Genomic DNA, 25,967 nt, shown 5'->3' with positions numbered 1-25,967 from the left:
AGAACCAGTTATCCTGGGGTTAGAAATAACACATGTACCACCTGGACCCCTAAAAAGTACTTAGCAGTTGCTCCATTTGCTGCTGGTGGATGGCATTTGTTTAAAAGCCCCAGAAAACATCCTGGCCTTTGTCCCAGTATATCTCTGGACACAGTAAATCCTTTCAATGTGCTCAAGTCTCACTGTTAGTACCTACAAACATACGTTCCCTAACTGCCACACAAGAGGAGCCAAACAACTGGAACCCCAGACTTCTGGAAGGAAAGGGTTTTTATTTCCGATGATATCAGCTGGGAGACGAGAGTGAGCCCTCAAATTCCTCTCCTTTCCTCTGGTCTCCTCGAAAGAGGGGAGGCCAGGGGTTCTAAAGGTTTGCAAGGAATGTGGCTGTTTGTAGATGGCAGGGGGGAGTCAGTGGCCTTGCGGGTGGGAGCTTTCCCTCCACCTTGGGACACCGCTTGCAGGGAGGAGGAGGAGATGATAAGGAATTCAGGTGGCTGTCCTTGACCCTGTCTGTCTCCAAGGCATCTTAGTGGATTCTGGAGCCAGGGAGCCAGAGAGTAAGTAGGGAAAGAGTGCTTTGGTTTTAACCCCATATATGCTGCCTTTAACGTAGGGGAACTGATAGCAGGGCGGGCATCATCACGTTTGTATCCGGGGACTCAAAGAAAGGTAAGCAAATCCCGTCCTCCTCCCTAAGGGACCCGGAGGGCCTGAGACGCCCTGCCCGGGCCGCAGTCAAAGACCAGAATGGCTTCCCTGGGCCTGGCCTGAGAGGGGCCTCAAAGGTCAGCTGGACTGACCCCCTTCTTTTCCGCGGAAAGCTGGGGTCCGGAAGGGCGTGGCCAAGGTCGTGCAGCAACAGGTGGCAGAACTGGGCCCCGGCTGGATCCCCACACTCACAGTCCAGGGGTCTCCCCTTGCTCCTCGCTGACGCCCCTGCCCCAGGCCACGGGGCTCCAGGATCACTGCACTCGCTCCCACGGCACCTCTCGAATGGATGTGCCCAGGCCCTGCACCCTCACGCCCGCGCGACGTGGGTTCCCGCCGGCCGGAAGTCCCAGGTCAGCGCCGCCGACGCTGGCGCGGGCACCCGGCAAGCCGGGCAGCGCCTCACGCGGCCAGGCCGCCCCCTGGCGGGCCCGGGACGCCGTGCAGCCGGGGAGCGGGGTGCCCACCCTCTTCCCGCCGTGGGGCGGAGTCGCCGCGGCTCGCGGTCCCGCTCCCCGCCTCCCAGACCCCTGCCCCGCCTCCTCCGGGTGGGCGGCGGGGCGGGGTGGGGCGGGCCGCCGTCGGACGCTCTCCGCCGCGGGGCAGGGCCGCGGGCGCGGGGCTCCGGTGGCCGCTGATGGGAGGCGGCGTCCAGGCGGGCAAGCAGCGACTGCGCCGGGGCCACCATGGGAAACAAGCAGACCATCTTCACCGAAGAGCAGCTAGACAACTACCAGGTGAGCCCGGCGTGCCCCGAGCTCGAAGCGGCGCCTCTCTGCCCCTCCCCTCTTTCTCCCGTCGCTTGCCGAGGCCCGAAAGCCGGTTCACCAGGTTCAAACCCTGCCTCTGCCTTTAGGTGGAAGCGTGACCTTGGGCTGGTGACTTCTCCGAGCCTCAGTTTCCCCACTCGTGGAATGAGAGCGCTTTCAAGTTAGAAGATTCTCCAAGGCGTGCCTCGCTCCAGCTACCCCTTCTTCCCTGCCCAATTCAGCCTTCTTACTCTTGTACCCGGGCTGGACCCCAACCCCTCCCCAGCCTCCCATCCCAGCGCCCACCTTGGCAGGGAGATGGAGAGTCAGCAAATGTGGGCCGGACGGAGGACCCCGTTTCTCCTCCTCCAATCCCGGGAAGCAGCCCGGGAGAGTGAGTCTCTATAAAGCAGAAATGAGCTGGGGCCCTATCTGGGTTGGGAGTGAGGTGCATCAGTCTCCAATGCCGTTTTAAGTTAGGGGTGTCTTTTTTATCCGTTAGAGTCTCTCCATCTGGCCCAGCATGGAAATAATTGGAGCAAGAAGGCAAGCCAGGTACCAGTCTTACATGGTCACCTCTCCAAGCTCCCTCAGGCTGGCAGCAGCCACCCCCTTAAACCCTTCTAGGGCCCCCTGCCTCCAGAGCCAGGGAGCTGTCCAGATCAGCGGTCCCAATGCCTTCTCACCCATGTACAAACTTTTCTGTGGTTGCAGCATGAAGCCCAACCCCCTGACTTGCCCAGAGCACTGGCCAGCCTGCCCGGTTCCTCCCCTGCCCTGTGCGCTGCAGCCACCCCAGAACTACCCTCAGTTCCCTAACACCAGCAGGCTCTGTCCTCCTTCCCTTTGCCCGTGCCCTGGAATGCTTCTTCCCATCTCCAGATGATCTCTCCCATCCTTTAAGGCCCAGCTCTGATGCCTCTTTCCTGACTCTCCCAGGCAAGGGGGGCCGGACTGTGTTGTTGCCTGTGTGGAGTGTGCTGTAAGAAAGATGAACACCAGCAGGGTCTCCGTAGGCGCCTGCTGCTTTCCTGCGTATTTATTTTGGGATCGGGCTTGAAGTGTGGGTCCTCTGATGTGGGCAGATGTAAAATAAAGGTCCCCTCTCATCCAGTAACAGATTTCTCAGCTCCATGTGAGGCTGTGAGATGGAATGGGGGGGGGGACCACATTCATGGATGTCTAGCAGGCATTGTGACTGATGCCCTCTATGCATCAACTCATTTGATCATCACAGTGAGGTGGATTATTACCCCATTTTACAAAAGAGTACACAACGGCTACGGAGCCATTCAGCACCCTGCCCATTCAGGGCTCACACAGGAATGTGAATCATGAATCCAAGGCTCACTCTTTTTGCGGGGGTGGAAGGTGGGCTGTGTGTGCTCTTTGTCCTCAAGGCACTCACTGGCTGGAGAGACAGACCCTTACCACCATGTGGCCCTTGTCAGAGGCAGGTGGCAGAGTGTGCTCTAGGGGAGGGCAGTAGTGGGCAGTGGGAGACTAGAAGGGAAGGGGGGCTTTTGCTTTGACTGGAAGTTTCAGAAATAATGCAGCACTTGAAAGATAGGATTTTGCCCAGGAGGTCCCAAAAGGAGGCATTCCAGGTGGAGGGGACAGCTTGGGTAAAGGCTTGAAGGTGGGCACAGACAAGCAGGTAGACCATGCTCAGAAGTAAAGAGTAGTCCTGTGGGGTTGGGCAGCCCGGGTTCCTACTCAGGCCAGCCTGGCATTGGGTTATCCTTCAGAACCAGTCCCAGGATTCTGATGCTTTGCCAGAGCCTGGCTGGACCCCATCAGGGCCGGGGAGGAGAAGGGAGAGCTGTGAAGCCTGACAGCCCCACTTCTCCCTCCCTCTGACTCCAACCAGCCACCAGCCAACCAGGGGCAGCTGGAGGTGACCCCAAGTTATAGCCAGCCATTCCCCCAAGTGATCCCCTCCCCAGCCCCCAGGTGCCAATGACTTCCAAAGTTCAGGTTTCTTCCCAGACCACTTCTCTGCCTTCCAGATCCATTCCCCAGACCTCTCAAACTCCCAGAAGGGATTCACTGCCTTCCCCGGAACCCACACTGCTCCTCCAGCTGTTCCAGCTCTGCTCTCAGCAGCCTACATTTTCCATTAAGAACAAGTGCTGTAACTCAGCCTCCATCGGGTCTCATCTGGGGATACCCCACAGCCTCCACAGGGATGCCTCCACAGCCAGAGTTCTGGGCCTGGCCTCCTCATCTCATGCGAACTGAAGGTGTAACTACTTCCTTGCCCACCCCTCCTGTCTGCCCTCTTCAGCCACCCATATGCTTCTACCACAATCCCTTAGTTTTCTCACTCCACCCCCTTTCTTCCTTCCCGCTTCCCTCCTAGCTTCCTTCCTTCCTTTCTCTTTCTTTCAACAGACACAATTGGTATCCCATTGTAAAGCAACTTTTTCTATAAAAAGAATCCACGGACAGAGACTTGCATTGTATTAACCAGTCTCCTTTGCTGTAGGAGACCCTAGGGAGTTGTCCGTAGGACATGAATGCCTGGAGCAGAAATGCAGGATATGAGAGATCTTTCTAGAACATGGGCATGACCCTCTCCTCTCCCTGTAATTCCACTGTGTCTTGGGATAATAGCCTGAGTGGAGTCCAGAGCAGAGCTTACCCTGGCCTGGTCTGGGCTCTGCCAGCCCTCAGCCTCATTCTTATTCCCCTCCTCTTGCACCCCAACTTCCAGGCATACTGAAGGGCTTCTAGCCCTCACCTCTGGCCTTGTTCTCATGGCGCACTCCCCTCCCCTCTGCACCAACCCAGTCTGGCCCATCTTTTTGTCCAGGTGAGGCCTTACCTCTTTAGGAAAGTCTCCCTGGCCCCCTCCCCCAAATCCTTTTTGTGGACACAGAATGGTTTATACCCAGTCACCACTGTCTGTTTATACTCTGTCTTCCTTCCTGTGTGTCCCCTGCCCAGACACACAAGAGGCCCTGGAGGATGTTGTCGAGTGAATGAATGAATGAATGAGTGGTTGTTAAGGCATGCCTCTGAGGAAGGGAAAGAACTCCAGGGATTCTGAAGTCCTGGGTTCAAGTCATGGCTGGGCTGTATACGCTGTAGGCATTAGTAAGCCACTGTCCCCTTCTGGGCCTCAGTGTCCCCACCTCCAAAATGGGAATAGGGGCCAGCCCAGTGGCACAGCGGTTAAGTTCGCACATTCCACTTCAGTGGCCTGGGGTTCGGATCCCAGGTACGGACATGGCACCGCTTGGCAAGCCATGGTGTGGTAGGCATCCCACATCTAAAGTAGATGAAGATGGGCACAGATGTTAGCTCAGGGCCAGTCTTCCTCAGCAAAAAGAGGAAGATTGGCGCAGATATTAGCTCAGGGCCAGTCTTCCTCAAAAAAAAATAAATAATAAAAAATAAAATAAAATGGGAATAACTACTAACCCTGCTGTGCTCATGTCACAGGGCTCTTGTGGGCATCAATTGAGCTGTGTGGTGGTCAGCTGGGCAGTGCTGGGGCCTGAGCTGACAGAGCTGGATGGAGAGACCACTTCAGCTGGGACTGGCTGTGGCTCAGCTCATGACCACTGGCACAGGCAGAGCAGGGATGTGTGAGATGGACAGCAGGGAAGTGGCCTGAACAAAGCAGCCCTTCAGTTGAGTTTTGGAGAGTGGAAAGGATTCAGAGAAGGGGAATGCACTCCAGGTCGGGGAACAGGGTGAATATAGGCTTGGAGGAGGAACTCCAGCCTTAAAGGGCATAACCTCTGAGCCTCCACTGTAAAAGCCCAGCCTGGCCTGTTTTCTGCTGCCCCAGAGTCCTGAAGGCCCACCTCTGCTGGGCTGCGCTGCCTCCTTCTCTCGCTCCTACCCCTCATGACTCTGACTTGAGCTGGGACTCTTGCCTGAAGACCTATCCCTATGAACTGTCAGGAGGCAAGCAGTGACAGGGACATTTGCTCTCAGTGGATTATAAGGAAGGCTTCTTGCAGACCGATGGCTGTAACTCCCTGGGCAGCTGAGTATATGGAGGGGGTGGGGATTTTGTTTGGCTACTTCAGAGTGGGGGCTGACATGGAGCTACAGGCTCTGAAGGGATGCCTTTGAGACATGGGGTAGTGGATGGAGCTGTTGCACAAAAGAGGGAGAGAACCTTGGCAAGCTGTGGCCAATAGGCTTCCTTCCCATTATCTCCTTTGCTCCCCTCACTGCCCCTTTCAGAGAGGCGGTATCCCATTTTACAGATGTAGAAACTGAGACTCAGAAAGGTGAATGACTTGCCTAAGGGTCCAAAGCAAGACAAGAATTTGAATCTGACTACAAAACCTTTTCCTCTGCTATGGTGCTACACTACTCAGAGCCCTAAGAAGCTTTTAAGGCACTTGCCATGTGCATCCCCTGTGAGCTGCCTCCCTGGGATGAGTTCCAGGGAAATAAGTCAACAGAAGAAAAAGCAAAACATCAGTCGATGAGCAGGTTCATGGCAGCTCTATTGGTAATGTTGAAAACCTAGAAATAGCTGTTGCTAAATGTTTAGAAAGAGGAGAAAGGTTAGGTTAAACGGAGCCAGCCAGTGCCTTCAGTGAGATATTCTGCAGCCAGTGAGATGATAATGGAACTGCAATGGAAAGTTTATGTGGAAAAGTCTGTTCACTCATCCCGCCAGCCTGTCTTGAGCACCCACTGTGTGCCAGATACAGGAATACACAGCAGAAGCAGGACCAGGAGTGGTTGGTGTACGATGGTCATGGGTGGACTGCGGCTCTGTTTACGGTCAGTGGGCAGTAGTCAAGAAGCACATAAGCCTGAGTTCCAGCCCAGCCCTCCTGGGCTGCGTGTGTAATGTAAGGCAAGCCATTCAACTGTGCTGAGCCTCAGTTTTCCAATCTATAAAAAGGGGAGAGAGTGCCTGCCCCTCCCCCATAGGCTAGTGATGAGATTAAACAAAATTGGTTATTCAGAGGCCCCACAGAGCAGGCCCATGGTAATCGTGGACTGGTTGTGATGTGGTTCTCAGCCTGGGCTGCACATTACAATCGCTTTGAAAACTGCTGATGGCTGGATCCACCCTCAGAGATTCTGATTTACTTGGTCTGGGGTCTGTTGGTAGTGGTGGGAGGGGGCACAGGGAGTTTAAACAGCTCCTCAGGTGGTTCTGCTCTATAGCAGAGGCCCTCACACTTTAGTAAGCACAGCATCACTGGGAGGGCTTTTAAAAATGCAGATTCCTGAGCCTCACTCCCAGGGTTTCTGATTCAGTAGGTCTGGAGTGGTGCCTGAGAATCTGAATTTCCACTAAGTCCCCAGATGATGCTGATGCTGCTGGTCTGGAACCACGCCTTGAGGGCCATTGATGTAGACAGGTGTAAGTAGTTGTGATAAGGGACCAGGGTCTTGTGAGAAGCTTTTGCATCTCTCTGCCAGTGGAACCCTCAAGTCAGGACTCAGATACTTCATTTCCGACCCAGGGATGGGAGAGAGGAGAGGAGATGGGGAAGAAGGAAGAAGATAGGTCAGGAGAAAAGAGAGCAGAAGCCAAGACCTCTCCCCATTCCGAGTTATGCTGACACCCGCCTCCCCCCCCAACCAGGCTGGTTGGGAGAGCCTTGGCCCTTTCCGCTGAGCACCTTCAGGCCATAGAACCAACCCTGGGGCCAAGGGAAGTCTGTACCCGGAAGGCTCAACTAGGCTACCTTTGCTGCCTACTCCACGTTTCTGGGGTCCACTGAGAAATCAGCCCACACAATCTCTAGTCTGTCTGAGTCTTAGGCCTGCTAGGTGGGGAGTTCTCTGTCCATGCTGGGTAGGGACGGGGGCACTGCTTTCCCAGCCTGAGCCTTTGCTTGCCCCTACAGAGGAGCTATTGCTAAAAGCAAAGCGTAGCCCCGCAAGAGAAGCTCCTATATTTCCAAGAAGGGAAAGGCAGCATGGGGGTCCTTAGTCTAACTCCCAGGAAGCAGCATGTGGCTCAGAAAGACAGACTTGTGGGGCCAAATGGGGCCTGGAAATTCCCACCAACTTTCCCCTCTTCAGCTCTCCTGCAGGTGCCCAGTGGAAACCCTAGATGTATGCATCCTGTGGGCCTCCTTTCTTGGGTCCTCCTCATTGTACAATCCAATTGCCCCAGTGCCCAGCTCCAGGTCTCATCCAGTGCAAGCCTGGCTGTCTGCAAGCCTGGGCTGCAGCCTTTAGCCCCTCATCAGAGGCAGCTCTGGTCAGCATACCACCCTAGGTGGCCCCACGGGCTCTGGGCTCTGCAGATCCTGAGGCGCCTTCTTCCCTCATGCGGAGGAGCCAAACAGCAGGGGATAAGCATAAAGGCCCTACAAGGTTGGGCATTTTACCAAGTGCTGGGTCCTTTTCACTTCCGTACTTCCCACCAAGGCCTGGCATAGTAGCCATCATCACCAAGCAGGCCAAGCTGTGGACAGAGGTGGCAGACTGTGAGTGGCAGGTCATCAAGACAAAGGCCAGACCCCAAGATGAGTTTATAATCTGGATGACCTCAGGACCAAGTGCTGCCCCCACCCTGAGTAATGCCTACCTGGGGGTCCCCAGCAGCTTCTGCCCTTGTCTCTGTCCAGATGCTACCAGTTCCTCCCTGCCTACCTCTTCCTCTCCCGCTTACTTCCCCATGCCTCTGGCCTCTCCACTGCCTTCCTCATGTGACCTCATCTATTCCTGTGGCTTCAGATGCCAGGTAGATGCTGGTGCTTCCCCAGTCTGTGTGCCTGGAACTCACAGTCTCTGAGCACAGGGCTGCGGCCCGTGGCCTCTCAGGACACACACCACACAACTCCACCAGGCACGATTCTCAGGGGCTGCAGTGTGGATGGCGCCCCTGCAGCTGCCCTCTGTGGTGACCCTATCAGTCCTCACTCCTGAGTTTGTCTCCTGAGTTCTCCCAGCCACTTCCCCATGGTATCGCACAGGGTATCCCACTGACCCCACAAATTAATGACATCCACCTCTGAACTCTCCATCTGCCCTCTAAAAGCACTCCCCCAAGCATGCCTCCCAGCCCCCGCATGCCATGCACTCAGTTCCCTGGGTCAGGCTGAAAGCTCCAGGAGACAGGTCCTGGATCCACTAGACTGCTATCCCCAGTGGGCGGAGACAGGAAGGGGTAGTAGGGACTCTTCTGCCCCCTGTCCAGTGCTGCTCCTGTGAGGCTGAGGAAAGAAGAAGCGTGGGACCCATACAACCAACTGTGTGTGTGTTTTCCCTCTACAGGACTGCACCTTCTTCAATAAGAAGGACATCCTCAAGTAAGTGTGGCTTCTTGTTCACTCCTTTGGAGCTGAGACGGGGGCAGGGGTGGGGGCTGGGGACCCCCACCTCATGGGCTGGCTGCACCAGCGTGAGCTGAGGAAGAGCTTCCACCTCCGTAGGAGCCAAGTACAGGCTGCTGTGTGAACTCAAGAACTTCCCACTTGCCCCTGGACCCAGATCCTTCTGCCAGGAATTGAGCATCTGCTTACTGAGTGCCAGGCCCTGTGGTGGGTGATGTCAGACACATTTTCATGTAATTCTCACTGGGACCTTGTAACAGGAGAATCCTTTTATCCTCACTACACAGATGGGGCTTAGCAACTTGGCTAAAGTCATATAGCCAGGGACTGAAGGCCTGGCCTCTGACTCCAGGCCCCTTGCTATTTTGCTGTATCCTGGGGCCTGTCAGACTAAGGGGTCCCTGTCTCTTAGACTAGGGGTCTCTAAGGACCCTCCAGCTCTGGCTTTGATGTCCTCCCACTCCTATGAAGCCCAAAAGTCAGCAGCATGGCCTACAATGCCCCTACCACCTTTGAGCTGTCCACCAGGGTCTTTTCCCTTTCCAGGACATCCCCTTTCTTTGAGGGTGGGGGAGGTGGGCCGAGATAGGAGAGATGAAGGGATTGGCAGCCTCAGAGCACCAGGACCAGACGGTGAGCCGGACTCACAGAATGCCAGGAAACCTGGCCCCACGGGCCTTGCTGGGCCCCCTGCCTGGGCTATCAAGTGGCACTAAAAGCCAGCAAGGTCTCAGGATCACTTTCCCTGGAGGTCGATGGGCATGCTGGGGCTAGAGCCTGTTACAGCTTCCCCGGAGAGCTGTGGTTTGTCATTGCCCTGACCACTCTGCTCAGACAGGCAGTGTCCCTCGCTGGGCCTTTCCTCTCTGCCCAGGCTGCTCTTCCGACCTGCTCCCACTTTTACCAGAGAGGCAGAGTGAAGGGCAAAGCACCCAGGCTTTGGCATCAGCAGATTTGGGCTCTCCTTCCACTGCCCAGCTCTGTAGCCTTGGGCAAGCTTGGAGCCTCTCTGAGCCTCAGTTTCTTCTGTAAACTGGAGATAATGATACCTCCCCTCATAGCATTGCTGAGAGGCAGGAACACCAGGTTGTGGTGTTTGATAAATGAGATTTGGTCTGTAGCTTGAGTGATGTGTGGAATGGGGTCCCGTTTGGACAGGATGCTCCTTAGAACTGTAATAACAGCCATCATCCCTGGCATTTCTGTGGTACCTCTTACCTTTCAAGTTCTTGGCACAAATCCCCACTTAAGCCTCACCATGTTCATCCTCTGTTGCAGGGAACTCCCACCATCCTGAACTCCCACCTTTGTAGATACCAAGCCCAGAATGCTGTCTTCTGAGGCCCACGACCATTGCTCTTTTATTGAGGAAGATTGGCCCTGAACTAACATCGATGCCCATCTTCCTCTATTTTATATGTAGGACACCTGCCACAGCATGGCTTGACAAGTGGTGCATAGGTCCACGCCCGGGATCCAAAACAGTGAACCCCAGGCCACCAAAGCAGAGCCCACGAACTTAACTGCTGTACCACCAGCCCGGCCCCCTGACCATTTCTATTCTGGCAACAGCAGCTCACCCCTAGGTCTTTGCATGCTGTCTCCGCTTCCTGGAGTGCCCTTCTTCATCACCTCTACCCACTGCCTTCCTACACATCCTTCAAGGCCCAACTCCAGAGTCATCTCCCCAACTCCCTGCCACCCCAGCTCTCACAGTTACTCTTTTAGGGAGTTCTGTGGGTTCATGTCTCAGGTGCCCAGCTCCCTCAGACTTGCAGTCAGGCAGGACCCAGGCTCCCTGTGCCTGGCATTGGGCATGGTACCTGTAAGCCACAGTGAGCACTTGAAGAGTGTGGGTAAAGGATGGTAGGGTTGGCCAAGGGGAGAACATTCCAGCTGGGAGTAGCAGGGTCAAGGACACAGGCCTGCTTCACCCCACCCCCACCCTCCAGTGGTCTTACTGAGAGAGCAGGGTTGCCCGTGGGGGAGGAGGGTGGCTCAAAGGCCAGGCCAGGAATTTAGACTCACCATGATATGCCTTTGGGGGTTGTCCCTCGCCCCTTGCAAATGGTGAACTCCTGGCAGATGGGAGCACTGGGGATGGGGTCCTGGCTCCCCACAGCCCTGGCCTGCCCAACTCTGTACCCTTCAGCACCTTAGCCTCTGTAGCTCAACCAGAGCCCAGACCAGGCCTGGGCTCCAGAAAGGGGGAAAGGATCCCTCCTGGCAACTGGATGCCCCTCCTGAGTCCCCTGCTGCCTGCTCTGTCACTGGTTCATTCAGGCTCCACCTCTGTGTCTGCACTCATTGGGGACCCAAGGGACCAGAGCCAGTACTTTTTCTGGGAAGTAGTCATGTGGGTAGGGGGATGGGATAAAGCCCCCCTGGGAGCAGGAGTCCTGGGATCTGGTCCCCACCGTGTGTGGCACCTGCTGTGTCTCAGTTGCCACATTAGCATGGGGATAACAGTGCTCCCTGGAGCTGTTTTCTCACAGGCCCCTGTGGCTGGGCGGGCCAGGGTGACAGTGTCATTCCACAAAATGCAGGGCTGCTTGGAGTTTTGTTGCCGACCCATCTGCCCTCAAGAAGGGTGGTGAGACCAGGCAGCGCTTGGGATTACTTGTTCCTGGAGGGACCGGGCATGGCTACGATAGCTCAATTCCGGTTTTAGCCCCTTCACTTTTCTCCAACCTCCTCTCTGGGCCCCAGCAAAGACTGACCACCTCTGCCAGGCTAGCCCTCTCTACTATCCACGTCTCAGGTCCAGGTGGGACAACAGAGCCCTAGCTCCCAGAGAGGGCAAGGAGCAAGGAACTCCCCAGCAATACATAGCAGGTCAGTGGCAGAGCCAGGCCCCAGACCCAGGGCCTTCCTCCCAAGGGCCTTTCAGTGCTGCTTCCCCCACCCCCACCCCCTGTTTGGTTTCTTGGTGAGCTGCATCCTGAGTACGACCAGATGGTGAGGAGGAAATATGAGCAGTAGGTGCTTCTTTGCAGCATGGGGCCCAGCGGTCTGGCTGCCTTGGGTCAGTGATACCCAGTCACAGATAACCCTTGGGGAAGTTCTCTCCCTCCGCCCCTCCTCTGCCCTCCCCCACAGGTGGATCCAGTTGCTCCCTTGAGCACAGCTCTTCCATCCCCACGCTGAGCCTGAGTGGGCAGCACCCCCATTTGGCCACCTTTCTTCCTGTAGGTAAGAGCTTAGTACTCTGACTCCTGCTTGCCCCTCCTTATTCCTCAATAAATGGGACACGAGTCCTTGTCCCCTCAGTACAGAGGCCCACACAGCTAGCAGCCCAGGGTATTTGCCTGTTTGTCTATTTTATTTTCTCAACCTTTTAAAAACTTTGTATAATCAACTTTAATTTTCTATTCCACATGTAATACATGATGACTGTAGAAAAATTAGAAAATAAAGCCAGTCAAGAGAGGACCAGGGGCTGGCCTGGTGGCGCGGCAGTTAAGTGCGCACGTTTCGCTGTGGCAGCCTGGGGTTCAATGGTTCGGATCCCGGGGGCGGACATGGCACAGCTTGGCAAGCCATGCTGTGGTAGGCGTCCCACATATAAAATAGAGGAAGCTGGGCACGGATGCTAGCTCAGGGCCAGTCTTCCTCATCAAAAAGAGGAGGATCAGTGGCAGATGGTTAGCTCAAGGCTAACCTTCTGCAAAAAAATAAAAATACATTTTAAAAAAGAGGACAAAAAATTACCTATGATCTTACAACTCAGAAATAACAACTGTTAACCTTTTGGTGTTTTTAACCTTTTAGTGTGTATTGTGCCAGTATTTTTCTTTTGTGTGTTTATCAAAAAGTTGGGTCATGTTGTTTTGTAATTAGCTTAAAGTTGTTTTTCTTTAGGCAAATTGTAAACATAGCTAAAAATAAAAATGATCCCACCACCTGAATTCATTTAGTGGGTCGTTTTAGTTACAACGTTTCGCCATTATAATGAGCACTGTGGTTACTATCCTTGTGATAGCATGATGTGCACCTACACATCTGAGATTACTTCCTCAGGGTAAATTTCTAACAGAGATTTCTGGATCAAGAGGTATGGACAGGGCCGGCCCGGTGGTACAGCGGTTAAGTGCGCACGTTCCCCTTCGGTGGCCTGGGGTTCACCGGTTCAGATCCTGGGTGTGGACATGGCACCGCTTGGCAGGCCGTGCCATGGTAGGCGTCCCACATATAAAGTAGAGGAAGATGGGCACAGATGTTAGCTCAGGGCCAGTCTTCCTCAGCAAAAAGAGGAGGATTGGCAGCAGATGTTAGCTCAGGGCTAATCTTCCTCAAAAAAAAAAAGGTATGGACAGTGTAAGACTTTTGGGTTTTATGGCTAGATTGCTCTCCAGAGGTGTTGAGCCAGTCTAGACCACCAGCAGCCGGTATGAGTTCCTGTTTCTCTACTTCCACAATCACACTGGCTGCTATATCTTTTTTGTCTTCTGTCCCCAAATCATTTATTGAGTATCTCAAGAGTCTCAAAACTCAGCTGTGTGTAGAAGCCAACATATACTGTAAATAAATGCAGCCATCCAGTCCTTTGGGAAAGCATTAGGACTGGGATCTGCGGAAATAGCTCCTGAGCCCCACCTGGTTGTTGCCTGGGGGAGTCCAGGCCCAGCGTGATCAGGGAATCCAGGGTTTTCATGTAAAATCTTTTTTTTAAATATTGTATCTTATTTATCTATTTTTTTAAAGATTTTATTTTTCCTTTTTCTCCCCAAAGCCCCTCGGTACCTAGTTGTGTATTTTGGTTGTGGGTCCTTCTAGTTGTGGCATGTGGGATGCCGCCTCAGCATGGCTTGATGAGCGGTGCCATGTCCGCGCCCAGGATCTGAACCAGCAAAACCCTGGGCCACCAAAGAGGAGCACATGAACTTAATCACTCGGCCACGGGGCTGGCCCCTTATTTTTTATTTTTCCTTCTTCTCCCCAAAGCCCCCAGTACGTAGTTGTATATTCTAGTTGTGGGTGCTTCTAGATGTGGCATGTGGGACACTGCCTCAGCATGGCCTGATGAGCGGTGCCACGTCTGCGCCCAGGATCCGAACTGGCGAAACCCTGGGCCACCGAAGCGGAGCATGTGAACTTAACCACTCGGCCACGGGGCCAGCCCCTCATGTAAAATCTTTTAATTTGTAAGTGTTGGCAACTACATTTTAAATTATTATTTTAACTTAATTATTTTTACATGAAAGCTAGGCAGGAATATGGATCACCAACCAGCCTGTGACTTCCAGAAGAATCCATCTTCTCCCCATTGATTTCAAGTCCTGTTTATCATGGACTAATCCTCATTTATAGTCGGGTCTGCCTCTTTTACCAATCTGCCTTGTCTATGCCAATGTCTAGTCCATACGATTTTACTTATTATAACTTTAAACTATGTTTCAACATCTGATGGGGCCAGTGTTTCTCCAACTGCTCTTTTTTCAGGATTTTTCTCCCTACTCTCCTCATTTATTCTTCCAGACAGACTTTTGAATCAGGCTGGCAAGTTCTCAAATAAATCCTTTGCAGATTTCAATTAGGATTGTATTCATTTTACAGGAAAATTAAGAGCAGATTGTCATTATTACAGTGTTAAGCTTTTCCAGTCAGGATATAGAGTTAGTTATCTATAGAACACGTAGGGAGTTATCTGACTCCCTAAATATTTTATATCCTTTGGTAAAGTTTCATGGTTCTCTTTGTACACGTTTCATATTTATTTTATACTTAGTTGTTTTGGTTTCTTTTTTTGTATTGTGAATTAGATCTGTTTTAGATATCATATTTTTGAATAGGCTAATGCTAATATATAGAAAAACTATTGTGTAGAAAAGCTACTGAGTTTTTTCTCATTCAAATTGTTTGTTTGTTTTTCCCCCAAAGATTGGCACCTGGGCTAACATCTGTTGCCAATCTTCTTTTTTTTAATTCTTTTCTTCTTCTCCCTGAAGCGCCCCCAGTACATAGTTGTATATTCTAGTTGTAGGTCCTTCTGGTTGTGCTATGTGGGACGCCACCTCTGCATGGTCTGATGAGCGGTGCCATGTCCATGCCCAGGATCTGAACCAGTGAAACCCTGGGCCACCCAAGTGGAGCGCGTGAACTAAACCACTCGGCCGCAGGGCCGGCTCCTAGATTTTATTTTTTTATTTTTTTTTTAAAGATTTTTATTTTTCCTTTTTCTCCCTAAAGCCCCTCGGTACATAGTTGTATATTTCAGTTGTGGGTCCTTCTAGTTGTGGCATGTGGGACACCGCCTCAGCATGGCCTGATGAACGGTGTCATGTCTCCGCCCAGGAACTGGCGAAACTCAGGGCGGCCAAAGCCAAGCACGCGAACTTAACCACTTGGCCACGGGGCCGGCCCCCAAATAGTTTTTAAACTGATTATTTTTGGTTTTCCAGCAAATAATAGTTTGCCTCCTCTTTTCTAATATTTCAATATACTATTTGACTTCCCTGACTGATTACACTCGCTAGCACTCCTGGGGGAGATGTCATGTCAGGTTGTGATGGTAGGCATCCCCCTTTGTGGGAATGCCTCTAGTATTTCATGATTTAAGTGTGATTTTAGGTGTTGATTTGAGATAGTATCTTTCTGTTTCTGTTTTACTAAAGATTTTGTTTTTTAATTGACAAAAGTAATACATATTTTAAAAATGCTTTTATTTTTATGTTTATTAATAAATACTTTAAAAACTAACAATTCAGAAGTAGGTAAAAAAGTGAAAGTTGGCCTCCTTATCACTCCTGTCCACTCCCACCTCACAGGGACCATCAGTGTAAACATGTGGTGTATACTTCTCAGCTGTTTTTCTGTGTCCATACAACCATCTAGTCATAAATGCAACCATCAAGTTGATCAAAATATTCTTTTGCCTGTTAATATGATTTATTGTCACAGATTTCCAAACATTGATCCATCCTTGCATTCCTGGAATAAATCCTACTCGGTCCTAGTGTATTACTCTTTCGATGCTGTTGGATTTGATTTATCAATATGTTATTTTATAAGATTTTTGCATCTGTATGTGTAAATGCCATTGGTCCATTTTGGATGCTACCTGTTGGGTGTTGGCAGCTGGGTTCTTCTTGCTAACTTTCCAAAATAAAGTAGGAGGTTTTTGCTTTTTTGCCCCATGCTCTGAAACAGGTCAAGTAGCATAGGTATAATTTCTGCTCCTGGATCTTATGATGGGACTAATATGTAAATTGTCTTGAATTCAGTTGTGCCCTTTGTTGGGAGGAAAGGTAACAGGGATGCAGTTCTTTAGCTGTTTTTGGAGTTTCTCCCACAGATTCAGCTTTCCAAATTCTCCTGGAGTTTTCCTAAAAAAAAATTCCCACATCACCTTAGTCATAGAGTCAGAACAGATCTGTGTCCCAGGGCAGAAGTTGGCCTTCCCAACCCAGAAGACAGTCCCTCAACCCTGCCGGCCTCACAGCCCCTCTCCCAAGTCCCCCACTTGCAGGGAGCCCCTGACATGCAGGCAGCATAGTGATAGCTACCAGTTAAGGGTCAGGTGGTTTTACTTATGTCATGCTATTTAATCCTTACAAGTGTGAGGGTGGTAGGACAATCCCTATTTTACTGAGAGGGAAATTTATTCACGGATGGGTTAGCCCACTAGCTAGTGAGAAATGTAGGCAGGGCTCCAATCCCAGTCTGACTTCAAGCTCCTGCTGCAGCCACCCCACATAACTTTGGCAGTGTAAGGCAACCCCCAGAATCACCCCAACATCATATCCCTTTTTTTTTTTTTGAGGGAGATTAGCCCTGAGCTAACATCTGCTGCCAATCCTCTTTTTTTTTGCTGAGGAAGACTGGCCCTGAGCTAACATCCATGCCCATCTTCCTCTACTTTATACATGGGATGCCTACCACAGCATGGCTTGCTAAGCAGTGCCATGTCTGCACCTGGGATCCGAACCAGTGAACCCTGGGTCACCGAAGCAAATGTGCACACTTAACTGCTGCACCACTCGGCCAGCCCCATCAACATCATATCCTAACATGTCAAGTTCAAGTGGGAAATGTAACCGTTAGAAATTCAACAGGTCTGTCCAAAGTACATGAAACCAGATGCATAAATTGTGATTTGTAAGTCCTGGTTCCATGTTAGGGGACAGTGTAAAAAAGGGCAAATTTTTCCTCAATGCAAAAAGTAAGAGCAAAGAAAGTTGTCGAATGCCCCCTGTGGAGAGTCCCAGTCCCTGTCATTCAGCTATCTGCTGACCCTCTCCCACCCAAAGAACCAGGTTTGGGGTTTTTTCCTTTCAGCTTTGTGTTTCCAAGCCGCGGAGCTTCCTTGTGATTTCAGGCCCTTTTATGGGAAGGCGTGGCTGGGAAAGTGGGCTCACGGCATTCTGCTTTGTGTTTGCCTTGCACATGCTCTGAACCAGGTGCTGGCTGATGTGCTAGCTAGGGTGGCCTGGCTTGTAGGGAGGAGCCAAGTGGTTGGAGTCCAGAGGGCCTGGTCCGCCACTCGTTGGCTTTGTAAACCAGGCAGGCACTTAACCCTATGAGCCTCAGTTTCCTCACCTGAAAAAGGGAGAGACTGATATCTACCTCTCAGGGTGTTTTGGGGATTAAATTGAGTAAAGTAATCCACACGAGATTAACCCAAAGCCTGGCACAGACTTGGCACTTACTAAATGGTGGCTGATGTTATCTACGTGAATGGGCAAGTAGTTAAATGCTCTCTTGGAGAGGACTGGGCAGCAGGGCGACAAGAATTGGGTGGAACTGATGGGAGATTGGGTGGCTGTGCTGAAGGACCTGCTAATGGTGAGCCTAGAAGTGCGTCATTGAGTAAGGCCACTTAGAAGAAAGCCAGGGTTGATCTGGCTTTGGGGTAGCAGGGCTGGCAGGGCCCCAGGAGATATGAGGTCACACCTTGGTCCAATCCCCAACTGCCCTGGGCCTCACCTTGGGCAGGTTACCTACCACAGCCCCCAGTCAATGCCCCTTACACTTGTCCCCCCATCTGGCAGCACTTCACAGACACAATTTCATTTGAACCTAATTTGTACCTGTCTGGAAGTGGGAGTGGGGGGCTATTCTCTGGGATGTTAGGGACATGGACAAAGTGACACAGGGCAGAAGAGGACTGACTAATGGGGGAGGAGTTTCCAATTGAGATGGTGTCAGGATGCCTCACACCCTTGAGGATCTGCACAGCATGTGGGGAGGCAGATGGGCTGACAAGCAGGGCAGGAGGATGGGAGGGAACTGGGGACCTGACCTGTCAGTGAGGAGGGCCAGGCCTCCTAGAGGAGGACAGTGGGCTTGGTCCCGATGGCTCCCAGCTGGGGAGAGGTTGTGAGTGGCCCATTCACAGAGGCTTCCTGAAGATGTCAGGGCTGCTGGGAGCTCTTCCAGAGACCCACCCCTTGGGGCCTAGCTTGGGGACTGGGGGCAGCACCTCGGCCAGAGCTTCGACAGCTTCAGGAGTCGGGGGTGGCAGGAGCAGCATGGGGTGGGGGAGGGGTTAAGACTTTCTGCTCTGGATTTCCAGTCCTGGGTTCCAGCCGGATTCCTGATACTTCCTAGTTATATGGTCTTGGACAATAGTCACTCTTAACCTCTTCAGGGCCTCAGTTTGCCCAGCTGTAAACTGGGGTCACAGTGCATCTGTCTGCACAGTCGTGGGAGGGAGAATTAAACAAGGTGATGTACCTGGCACATGGCAGACCTTAAGAGAGCCCAAAGAGGGAAAAATAAAAATATCTTGTTTCAGGCCCCTGGGGGTGGGGGATGAGGGTTGGGCATAGTGGTGGGTGTGGGGTATGTGGTGGAAACAGGGCCAGGACACAATCTGGTTATCAGCACAGGGGTCTGGGCAGAACCTGCTTCCTTCCCAAACCCCACACCCTGTGGGCAGAGCAGTTGGCCTCCCCTTGACCCCTCACTTGGCCCCAGGCCAACATGGGTCTCCGGTGCGGAAGGCCAGGGTACAGGCAGATGGTATTGGGCTATCAGGAGCTTGGGGGTTGCACCCCCTCCAGCACTTTCCTCTGCTTCCCTTGCAGGCTCCATGCACGGTTCTATGAGCTGGCCCCTAACCTCGTCCCGATGGACTACAGAAAGAGCCCCATTGTCCACGTGCCCATGAGCCTCATCATCCAGATGCCGGAGCTCCGGGTATGTGAGAGGCCACTACTACTGGGCAGAGCAGGAGAAGCATCTAGAGAAGGCCAGGCAGGTGGAGACGGGGAATCTGCCCCTCTGGATGGGGCAGGGCAGCAGAGGCATCCAGAGCTGGGTTGACCCCCAGCTCTACCCTTTGTAGCTATGTGTCCCTAAGTGGATCGCTGAACCTCTCTGTGCCTCAATTTCCTCATCTACACCGTGTAAATAAATGTGCTGTGTGGGGGGCCCCTTCAGAGTGCAGTATCGGTGCTGCCCTACACTCTGCAGAGCTGTTGGCACAGCTCACTTGCTCACTCCTTTGGTAAATGTCCAGTCTGCTGTCTTTGCAGACCTTGTATCTGCTTTTTTAGATAAATTTTCTGTCTCCACCTTGTCTGGCTATGGCATCTCACAGCACAGCCATCCATAGCATCATTCTCAGACTTTAATGTGCCCAGGAATCATCTAGGGATATTGCCAAAACGCCCATTCAGTTTCAGTAGGTCTGGGGTGGGGCCCAGGATTCTGTTTTTCTAACAAGCTCCAGGTGAGGCTGATGCTGCTGGTCCTCAGCCCAAGGATATATTTGACATAAAAGTCTCATTTCATGAGTTTCTTATCCATAATGTACATACAGTGCACTCCCAGCAGTAAGAAGGCATTTGGGGCATAACTCTACATGGCTGTGGTATTTTGCAAATAGCCCCTCGCCAGGCCTGGGATGTGTGACTCTGGGGTCAGGGTACCGCATGGCATCCACTTGGGCCCTGTGCCTTTGTTGTGACCTCAGTCCTGAGGGACAATGAGCCGCAAGCTCAGCCCTGGACAAGTGCCCAGTCTGCCTAGAGAGGGACTTGAGAGCAGGCTGAGGGTCATTGGAGAGAGTGAGGCACTTGGGTAGGAACCACATGGTCCATCCCTGAGCCACCTGGGCTGGGCACAGAGTCGGGGTAGCCAAGTGCTGGCCCACCTCGGGTGGAGGACTCCTGGAGAGGCGAGCCCAAGTGATCTGGGATCAGAAGAGGGAGTCGATGGAGGCTCCCCAGAGGAGGCAGCCTCTGGGCCGGTCTAGGAGAATTCGTAGGAGCTGGGTGATTGCTGGCCTGGGGTCAGACTGGCCCTCTGACTCTTGTCCCAGTCCAGTTATCTGGCCATTTGGGGCCCGACTTCTGCCTCCCACTATCCTGGCCTGACATGGCCTGAGCTAAGGGCTGCCCATACTTGGGGCTATTGTCCCCACATGAGCTAATGCCTCCAGTGAGCACACTTTGCCTCTGCTAAGCTCTCTGTGCTCATCTTAATGATGCAACAAGATGTAACGTAACGCCGAGCTCTTACAAGTGCCAGGCCTCATACCAACACCTTACATACTTTAACATAGTCAACCCTTTCACAGCCCAAGTAAGTAGGTGCTATTATTATTCCCATTTTACTTATGGTGAAACTGAGGCTCAGAAGGATTAGGTCGCTCATCCAAGGTCACATAGGCTCTAAGTTCTCTGGCTCTGGAGTCCGTCCACTTCACCTCCACCCACGTTGGTTGCTGCGGTTGTTTTCCTCAGGAGAATCCCTTCAAGGAAAGGATCGTGGAGGCTTTTTCCGAGGACGGCGAGGGAAACCTCACCTTCAATGACTTTGTGGACATGTTTTCTGTGCTCTGTGAGTCGGCTCCCCGCGAGCTCAAGGCAAACTACGCCTTCAAGATCTATGGTAACAAGGGGCTGGGGGAGGGGCCATGATGCTGCGAGTGGTGGCATTCAGGTCCCTTGGGCCATCCAGTACTGCTTGCTCCTGCCCCGGGGATGCTGGGGACACCAAGAACACTCTGAAGGGTGCCTGTCCAATGGGTGGGCCAGTGGTGACAAAGAGTGCTTGAGAGACATCTGTGAGATCCTCAGAGCAGAGGAGAGAGGAACCCGCCCCCTTGGGTGGGTGGTAAATGTGAGGAGAACTCACAGGTGGTGACATTTCTGCAGGGCCTGGGGGACAAGAGATTTACTGACAGGAGAAGTTGGTGTGAGCGTACCTGGTAGAGCGAGCAGCCTGTGAAGACTCAGGGAAGCAGGAAAGTGCAGGGTTTGATGAGGAGATGGGGAGAGGAATGTGGTGGGACGAGGGGCGGTGTGAGTCAGGAGAGGTCATTGCAACTGGGCTGTGGGGAGCCAACCAAGGAGTTTGGACTTGGTGCCCAGGGCACCAGGGCCACTGCAGGGTTTCAGGTGTGGCAGGGCAGTTCTATGTTCTAGAAAGATCACTTGGCATCCTGGTGGTGTGAATGGGAGGAGCTAGACTGAGGCCAGGAAGTAGAAAGGAGGCCTCTGCTGGATGGTGAAGTTCCCAGAGGCCCCCCATGCTGCCAGTGGTGGGGCTACCTCATTTCACCCTAGACCAGCCCTCGGTCCTGCTGTCCCACTGTCCACCAGAGGGCACCAGGTACCCATGAAACCCATGCCCATGGTTCTACAGCGCTAAGAGAAAACTTCTCATCACATAGCTTACCCGTTGTGTTGGCCTCCAGACTGGTGTCACATCCTTACATACTCCTCAGATGGAAACACCAAGGCCCAGGGAGGGGCTGGGACGTGTCCTGAACCAGAGGAGACACAGACAAACCTCCTGTCCTCACCTTTGATCAACCAGTGGATACCAAGGCAACAGACCTATTAGGAGCTGTTTTTTCATGTTTATTTCAGAGGATTTTGGTCTGTGTATCCACATTGTGTTTGCATATCAGAAACATAGAACCCACATTGTCTAGCTTCCACAAAGCATGCCTGCTTTGGCTCACATAAAAAACTTCTTGAGGGCCAGCCCGGTGGCACAGCTGTTAAGTTCGCATGTTCCACTTCAGTGGCCCAGGGTTTGCTGGTTCAAATCCCTGGTGTGGACATGACACTGCTTGGCAAGCCATGCTGTGGTAGGCGTCCCACATATAAAGTAGAGGAAGATGAGGACAGATGTTAGCTCAGGGCTAATCTTTCTCAAAAAAAAAAAAAAAGGCTTCTTGAATTCTACCCGTCATCCATCTAGTCTTGGACCTCATGGCATTCCCTCCTGGGAAGGGCTCTTGTCACAGAGATGGGGAGGTACAGAATGCGGCATGGGGACATGTAAACATGTAAAGAGAGAACCAAGGCTCCCTTGCTGTCCTGGGCTGTGGGGTGCAGGGGAACAGGCAGCTGGGCACTTGGGGAGACTTGGGGTCTGATCTCTAGCAAGAATCATCCCCTTCCTGGGCCTCAGTCTTCCCATATAAAATGGGCACAGGAATCTCCATCTCGGCAACCCTACAAGAATCCAGTCAGCCAGCTATTCAGCTAGCAGATCTTTCCAGAGAGCGTACTAGGTACCACTGCAAGGCAGAGATGCATCCCGCCTCGTGTCTGCCCAGGGGGTTCACAGGCCAGTGTTGAGATGGGCAGTGCAGGGGACCTGAACTTGGGCTCTGGGATCCAACACTGACCAGGGATGTGACCTCTTGTCCTTTCTAAGCCACTGTTTCTTCATCTGTATAGTAGGTATTCTAATTGTACCTACCAAATAGGCTGGTTTTGAAAATTAAACAAGACAGAGAATGCATTGCTCGTATTAGCGGTTATGCTCTTCATCACTGCTACTGTTAGTATCAGGCTTTGAGCAGTGAGCCAGGACAGCTCAGTGCAGGGAGCCCTTATGTCTAGAAAGCTCCCACCACCAGGAGGTGAGGTTTGAGCCCAAACTTGAAGGGTAAATAGGCCCTCTGGGCGGAAGAAACGTCATGTGTGAAGATCTGATAGGTTGGAAAATGGTCAGAAGGGTGTTGAGTTCACTGATGGGCTGTGCGGGCCTCAGTGCTCTGAGCATTTTGCTGAGCTTTGGGGCAGTGCTAGTGACTTCTGCTAACTAGAATCAAACTGTGTTCCCTGCTCTGCATGTACAAAGGCCAGCCATGAGGCCTCTCTCTACAGGCCTGAGTCTCCTGACCCGCGTGTCTGGCTGGGGGCCTGCTGGAGGCTCCGTGATGCTGTGTAGCAAATGCAGCTGTAAGCCCAGTCAGAGTCCCGGCTCTACCTCTGAGCAGCCCTCTGACCTTGATTCAGTCTCTTGGCCCTTCTGGGCCTTGGTTTCCTTAGCTCTAGAGGGAACACAGCTTCCACTGTGGAGCACGGCTGGGGGGCCATTTGGCCTGGGCCCAAAGTTCCCAGGAGGCCTCAGATTTGGACTTTTGAAGTGTCTCAGGCCAAGGTTGTGCATGTAGTCACTATGGGGGTGTGAAGAGGCTGTGTATGTGGATTCGTTGAATGCAGTATTTAAGATGTGCCTTGTGGGTGAGTCCCTTTGGTCCCTGTTGGCTGGGGACAAGAATCCAGCGTCCCCAGAGTGTGCAAGCAGAGGCTGATGGAGGTGTCTGGTGTGACCAGCTCGGAGGAGAGGTGATGCAGGGTGGGAGCCAGGTCTGGCCTGAGTGTCTCTACCCCTCGCCCCACAGACTTCAACACCGACAATTTTATCTGCAAGGAGGACCTGGAACGGACACTGGCCCGGCTCACGAAGTCAGAGCTGGACGAGGACGAGGTGGTGCTTGTATGCGATAAGGTCATCGAGGAGGCCGATCTGGATGGCGATGGCAAGCTGGGCTTTGCTGACTTTGAGGATATGATCGCCAAGGCTCCTGACTTCCTCAGGTGCCCCCCCTGAGGGGCTGGCTTGGGCAGGGCAGGTTGAATGCAGGGGCCACAGCCAGGAAGCCTGGCCTTCTGGGACCCCCATGGGGGCTGAGGCCCTGTCATTGCTCAGGAGAGTAGTGGTACCTGGCAGGCCTTGTGTGGGCCAGGAGGCAGGAGGTCCAGCTTCTCTAGGTCCAGCTTCCCTCAGTGTGTGACTCGGAAGTCCCCTGACCCCTGCAGAGCTGGACTCTCTGGTGAAGAATACAGATTCGGGGCCCCTTTGATTATGTTGGGGGCTGGAATCACTGGGGACAGCTCGGCCTCCATGCCTTCCTTTCCTCAGTGTTGATTAATTGTGTCCTCTGCATCCTCCCTAATAAACTGTCCAGGGTTGGGCACGGGGCCTGCTTGGCTCTTTGCTGAGGAGCCTTATCCACCTGCCCAGAGCCTCTCACTCTCTCTTGCTCTCCCTCTCTTTCCAGCACTTTCCACATCCGGATCTGAGGACAGTGCAGGTCGCAAGGGCCCAGAAGCCCACCATCCAGCTCTGCTCTCTCCACGAGTGTGACCTCCAAGCTCCCCAGGAAAGGAGCTGTGGCCTCCGGGGTTTACACCCACGAACATTTCCTGGGCCCTTCAGCAAAAAATCCTTAACCAGGGAAGGGAGGATGTGAGGAGTAGGGCCCTTCCCATGTCTCCTGTGGTCTGGCCCCAGGACCCATGGCCCCTCCTCAGGCCCTCACTCTGTCCCCCCGACCTCCCCTACATCCTGGTCCTCTCCCCATCAGAAATGGCCACACTGAGAGGGGAAGGCAAAACACCTAACAGGGCAGGGGGTACTGACTTGTCTAAGTGCCAGGCAGACATGCCAGTCCCCCAGGGCAAAGAGGGAAACAAAAAAAAAGAGAGGACAAGGTTTTAACAAGCTATGCAATCTCTCCAAAACACACAGCTGCCCTCTGCCCCCACCTGTCTTATGCCCCCCCCCCGCCTTCCCAAAGTGAAGCTGTGTGAATGGTGGGTCCAAGGGCTCTGTCCCTGTCTCTGTCTGGTTCCTGAGTACCACCCCATTCACCCTCCCCAGTGGTGTGGAGTCATCACTGGTGTGCGCTGTCCATGGGTTTGTGAACTTCTGGTAGTAAAATACTTTCATGTCCCCGTGGTCTCTGTGTCTGCCAGTGTTAGGAAATGTTCAATGGTCCCTTTTCTCCTGGTCCTTGAAATCCTCTCAGGGTTGACCACTGCATTCCTAACTTTTATTTCAATGCTTGTGTCTTTGGGAGGAAGACACATCTGTGCCCCAAATCTTTGACTGAGCCCCACGAAGGACGGATGGATGTTGGAAGAGAACTGTTTCCATTTCCCTCATAACAATAGGAATCGTGGTGAACATGTGTGGAGTGCTCACCGTGGGTCAGGCCCAGGGCTAGTTACTTTACCCTGCATCCTCACAACCCCCCTGGGAGGTAGGGACTCTTACAGCCCCATTTGTCAGAGGGAGAACCAGCCGAGCTAAGAGGCTGCCAAGGGTAGGTTTTCCCCAGCAATGTGAACTGAGCCACCTGCCCAGGGATGCAGGCAGGGAGGAGCAGGGGCCTGTGATGTTCTATCTGGGGATGGTCAGTTCTGTTTTCCACCTCGTATGCCCGGGGGCAGTGGGGAGGGAGCAGCAGGCCAGTTGCTCACCTTTATGGAGGTGGAGACACATGGGTAAGGGAGGAAGCAGATCCCGAGGGAAGGGGATGCAGGAAGAGCCAGCCTGACCTGCGGGAATGGCTGTAGTGAGTGGGCTCTGAGTGCCCATGTCCAGAGCTGGTGCCTGGGTGAGGCCCTAGGGGCTCCTTGAAGGGCAGGGCCACCAGGTTGGGTCTGGGTCTCATGGGAGGGGCCTGAAAGCCACCCCTCAAGGCCAACACTGGCTAGAGGCAGAGGGCAGATGAGAGTGACCTGGTCATATAAAGATGGCCGGCAGGGGGCCACTGGGTGCTTCCAAAACCACCCAGGCTGACCCCAGGCAGCGAGCCAGGCTTGGACCTACCTTAAGGGGCATCTGCACAGCCTCTGACTATATAAACTCAATCAGGTTGCTGCTGTTCTCTGGGCTTCAGTTTCCCCATCTGCACACGAAGGGGTCAGACTAGGGTCTGCCTGGCTTGCATGGTGAGGCTGGGATGTAAGCAGTGGGCAGAGAGTGGCTCAGGGGGTAGTCCCTGGGAGCCTGGCCACTCCAGCATCAGAACCATCACCCCTGAGGCTCGGGCTTTGCTGCCACTTGCCTGGCTTCTTGCCCTAAACCCATGGGGCAGGAGTAGGGATGTAGCTCCTGGCCCTCTCCTCTTTGTGCTGATAGGGCCATGAGAAAAGGAACTGGTTTGACCTCAAGAGCAACTGCATGATGTCACTCAGCCAGTTAGGAAAAGACCTGCCCTAGCACAGGGCCTGCCACATGCTCAGTAAGT

The 25,967-nt window shown here is 53.0% G+C and overlaps 2 protein-coding genes across 20 annotated transcripts in view; one reads left to right on the top strand and one right to left on the bottom strand.

Moving 5' to 3' along the window:
- The window catches only part of IDH3A (isocitrate dehydrogenase (NAD(+)) 3 catalytic subunit alpha), an 80,948-nt gene extending 79,836 nt beyond the window's left edge, over positions 1–1,112 (bottom strand). For 4 of the 8 annotated variants that reach the window (XR_011424937.1, XR_011424941.1, XM_070232677.1 and 1 more), the window contains exon 1: positions 904–1,043. The gene's annotated coding sequence lies outside the window, so the exon portion shown is untranslated. Of the gene's footprint in view, positions 1–903 lie in introns of all 8 variants that reach the window. The other 4 variants (XR_011424942.1, XR_011424938.1, XM_023652545.2 and 1 more) reach the window with 4 other exon arrangements.
- CIB2 (calcium and integrin binding family member 2) lies at positions 1,001–24,664 on the top strand. Of its 12 annotated transcripts, XM_014734047.3 has the most exons (8): positions 1,310–1,448; positions 1,568–1,641; positions 1,963–2,015; positions 8,676–8,710; positions 18,763–18,874; positions 20,425–20,572; positions 23,331–23,526; positions 23,991–24,664. In XM_014734047.3, exons 2-8 carry the CDS (start codon positions 1,626–1,628, stop codon positions 24,010–24,012), a joined length of 582 nt encoding a protein of 193 aa, XP_014589533.1. In that variant the 5' UTR covers positions 1,310–1,448; positions 1,568–1,625; the 3' UTR covers positions 24,013–24,664. The 12 variants fall into 12 exon arrangements, 11 of the variants coding, with proteins under 11 accessions (XP_070088885.1, XP_005602928.1, XP_014589532.1 ...); XM_014734046.3 differs by lacking the exon at positions 1,568–1,641 and having other exon boundaries at positions 1,273–1,448; positions 20,425–20,521; XM_014734045.3 differs by lacking the exon at positions 1,568–1,641 and having other exon boundaries at positions 1,278–1,448.
- Positions 24,665–25,967: the final 1,303 nt, after the last annotated feature.

The sequence above is a fragment of the Equus caballus genome, chromosome 1 (genome assembly GCF_041296265.1).
Source record: "Equus caballus isolate H_3958 breed thoroughbred chromosome 1, TB-T2T, whole genome shotgun sequence".
Classification (NCBI taxonomy): Eukaryota; Metazoa; Chordata; class Mammalia; order Perissodactyla; family Equidae; genus Equus; species Equus caballus.
Note: the sequence above shows the minus strand (reverse complement) of the source record. Positions and strands in the feature narration are given on the sequence as shown.

Excerpts from the sequence above, each read along its gene's own strand:
- CIB2 (XM_014734045.3), top strand. The coding sequence starts at position 1,349 with ATGGGAGGCGGCGTCCAGGCGGGCAAGCAGCGACTGCGCCGGGGCCAC. Across the intron at positions 1,449-1,962 it reads AGCAGCTAGACAACTACCAG|AGTCTCTCCATCTGGCCCAG; the intron begins GTGAGCCCGGCG and ends TTTATCCGTTAG. Across the intron at positions 20,573-23,330 it reads CTACGCCTTCAAGATCTATG|ACTTCAACACCGACAATTTT; the intron begins GTAACAAGGGGC and ends CTCGCCCCACAG.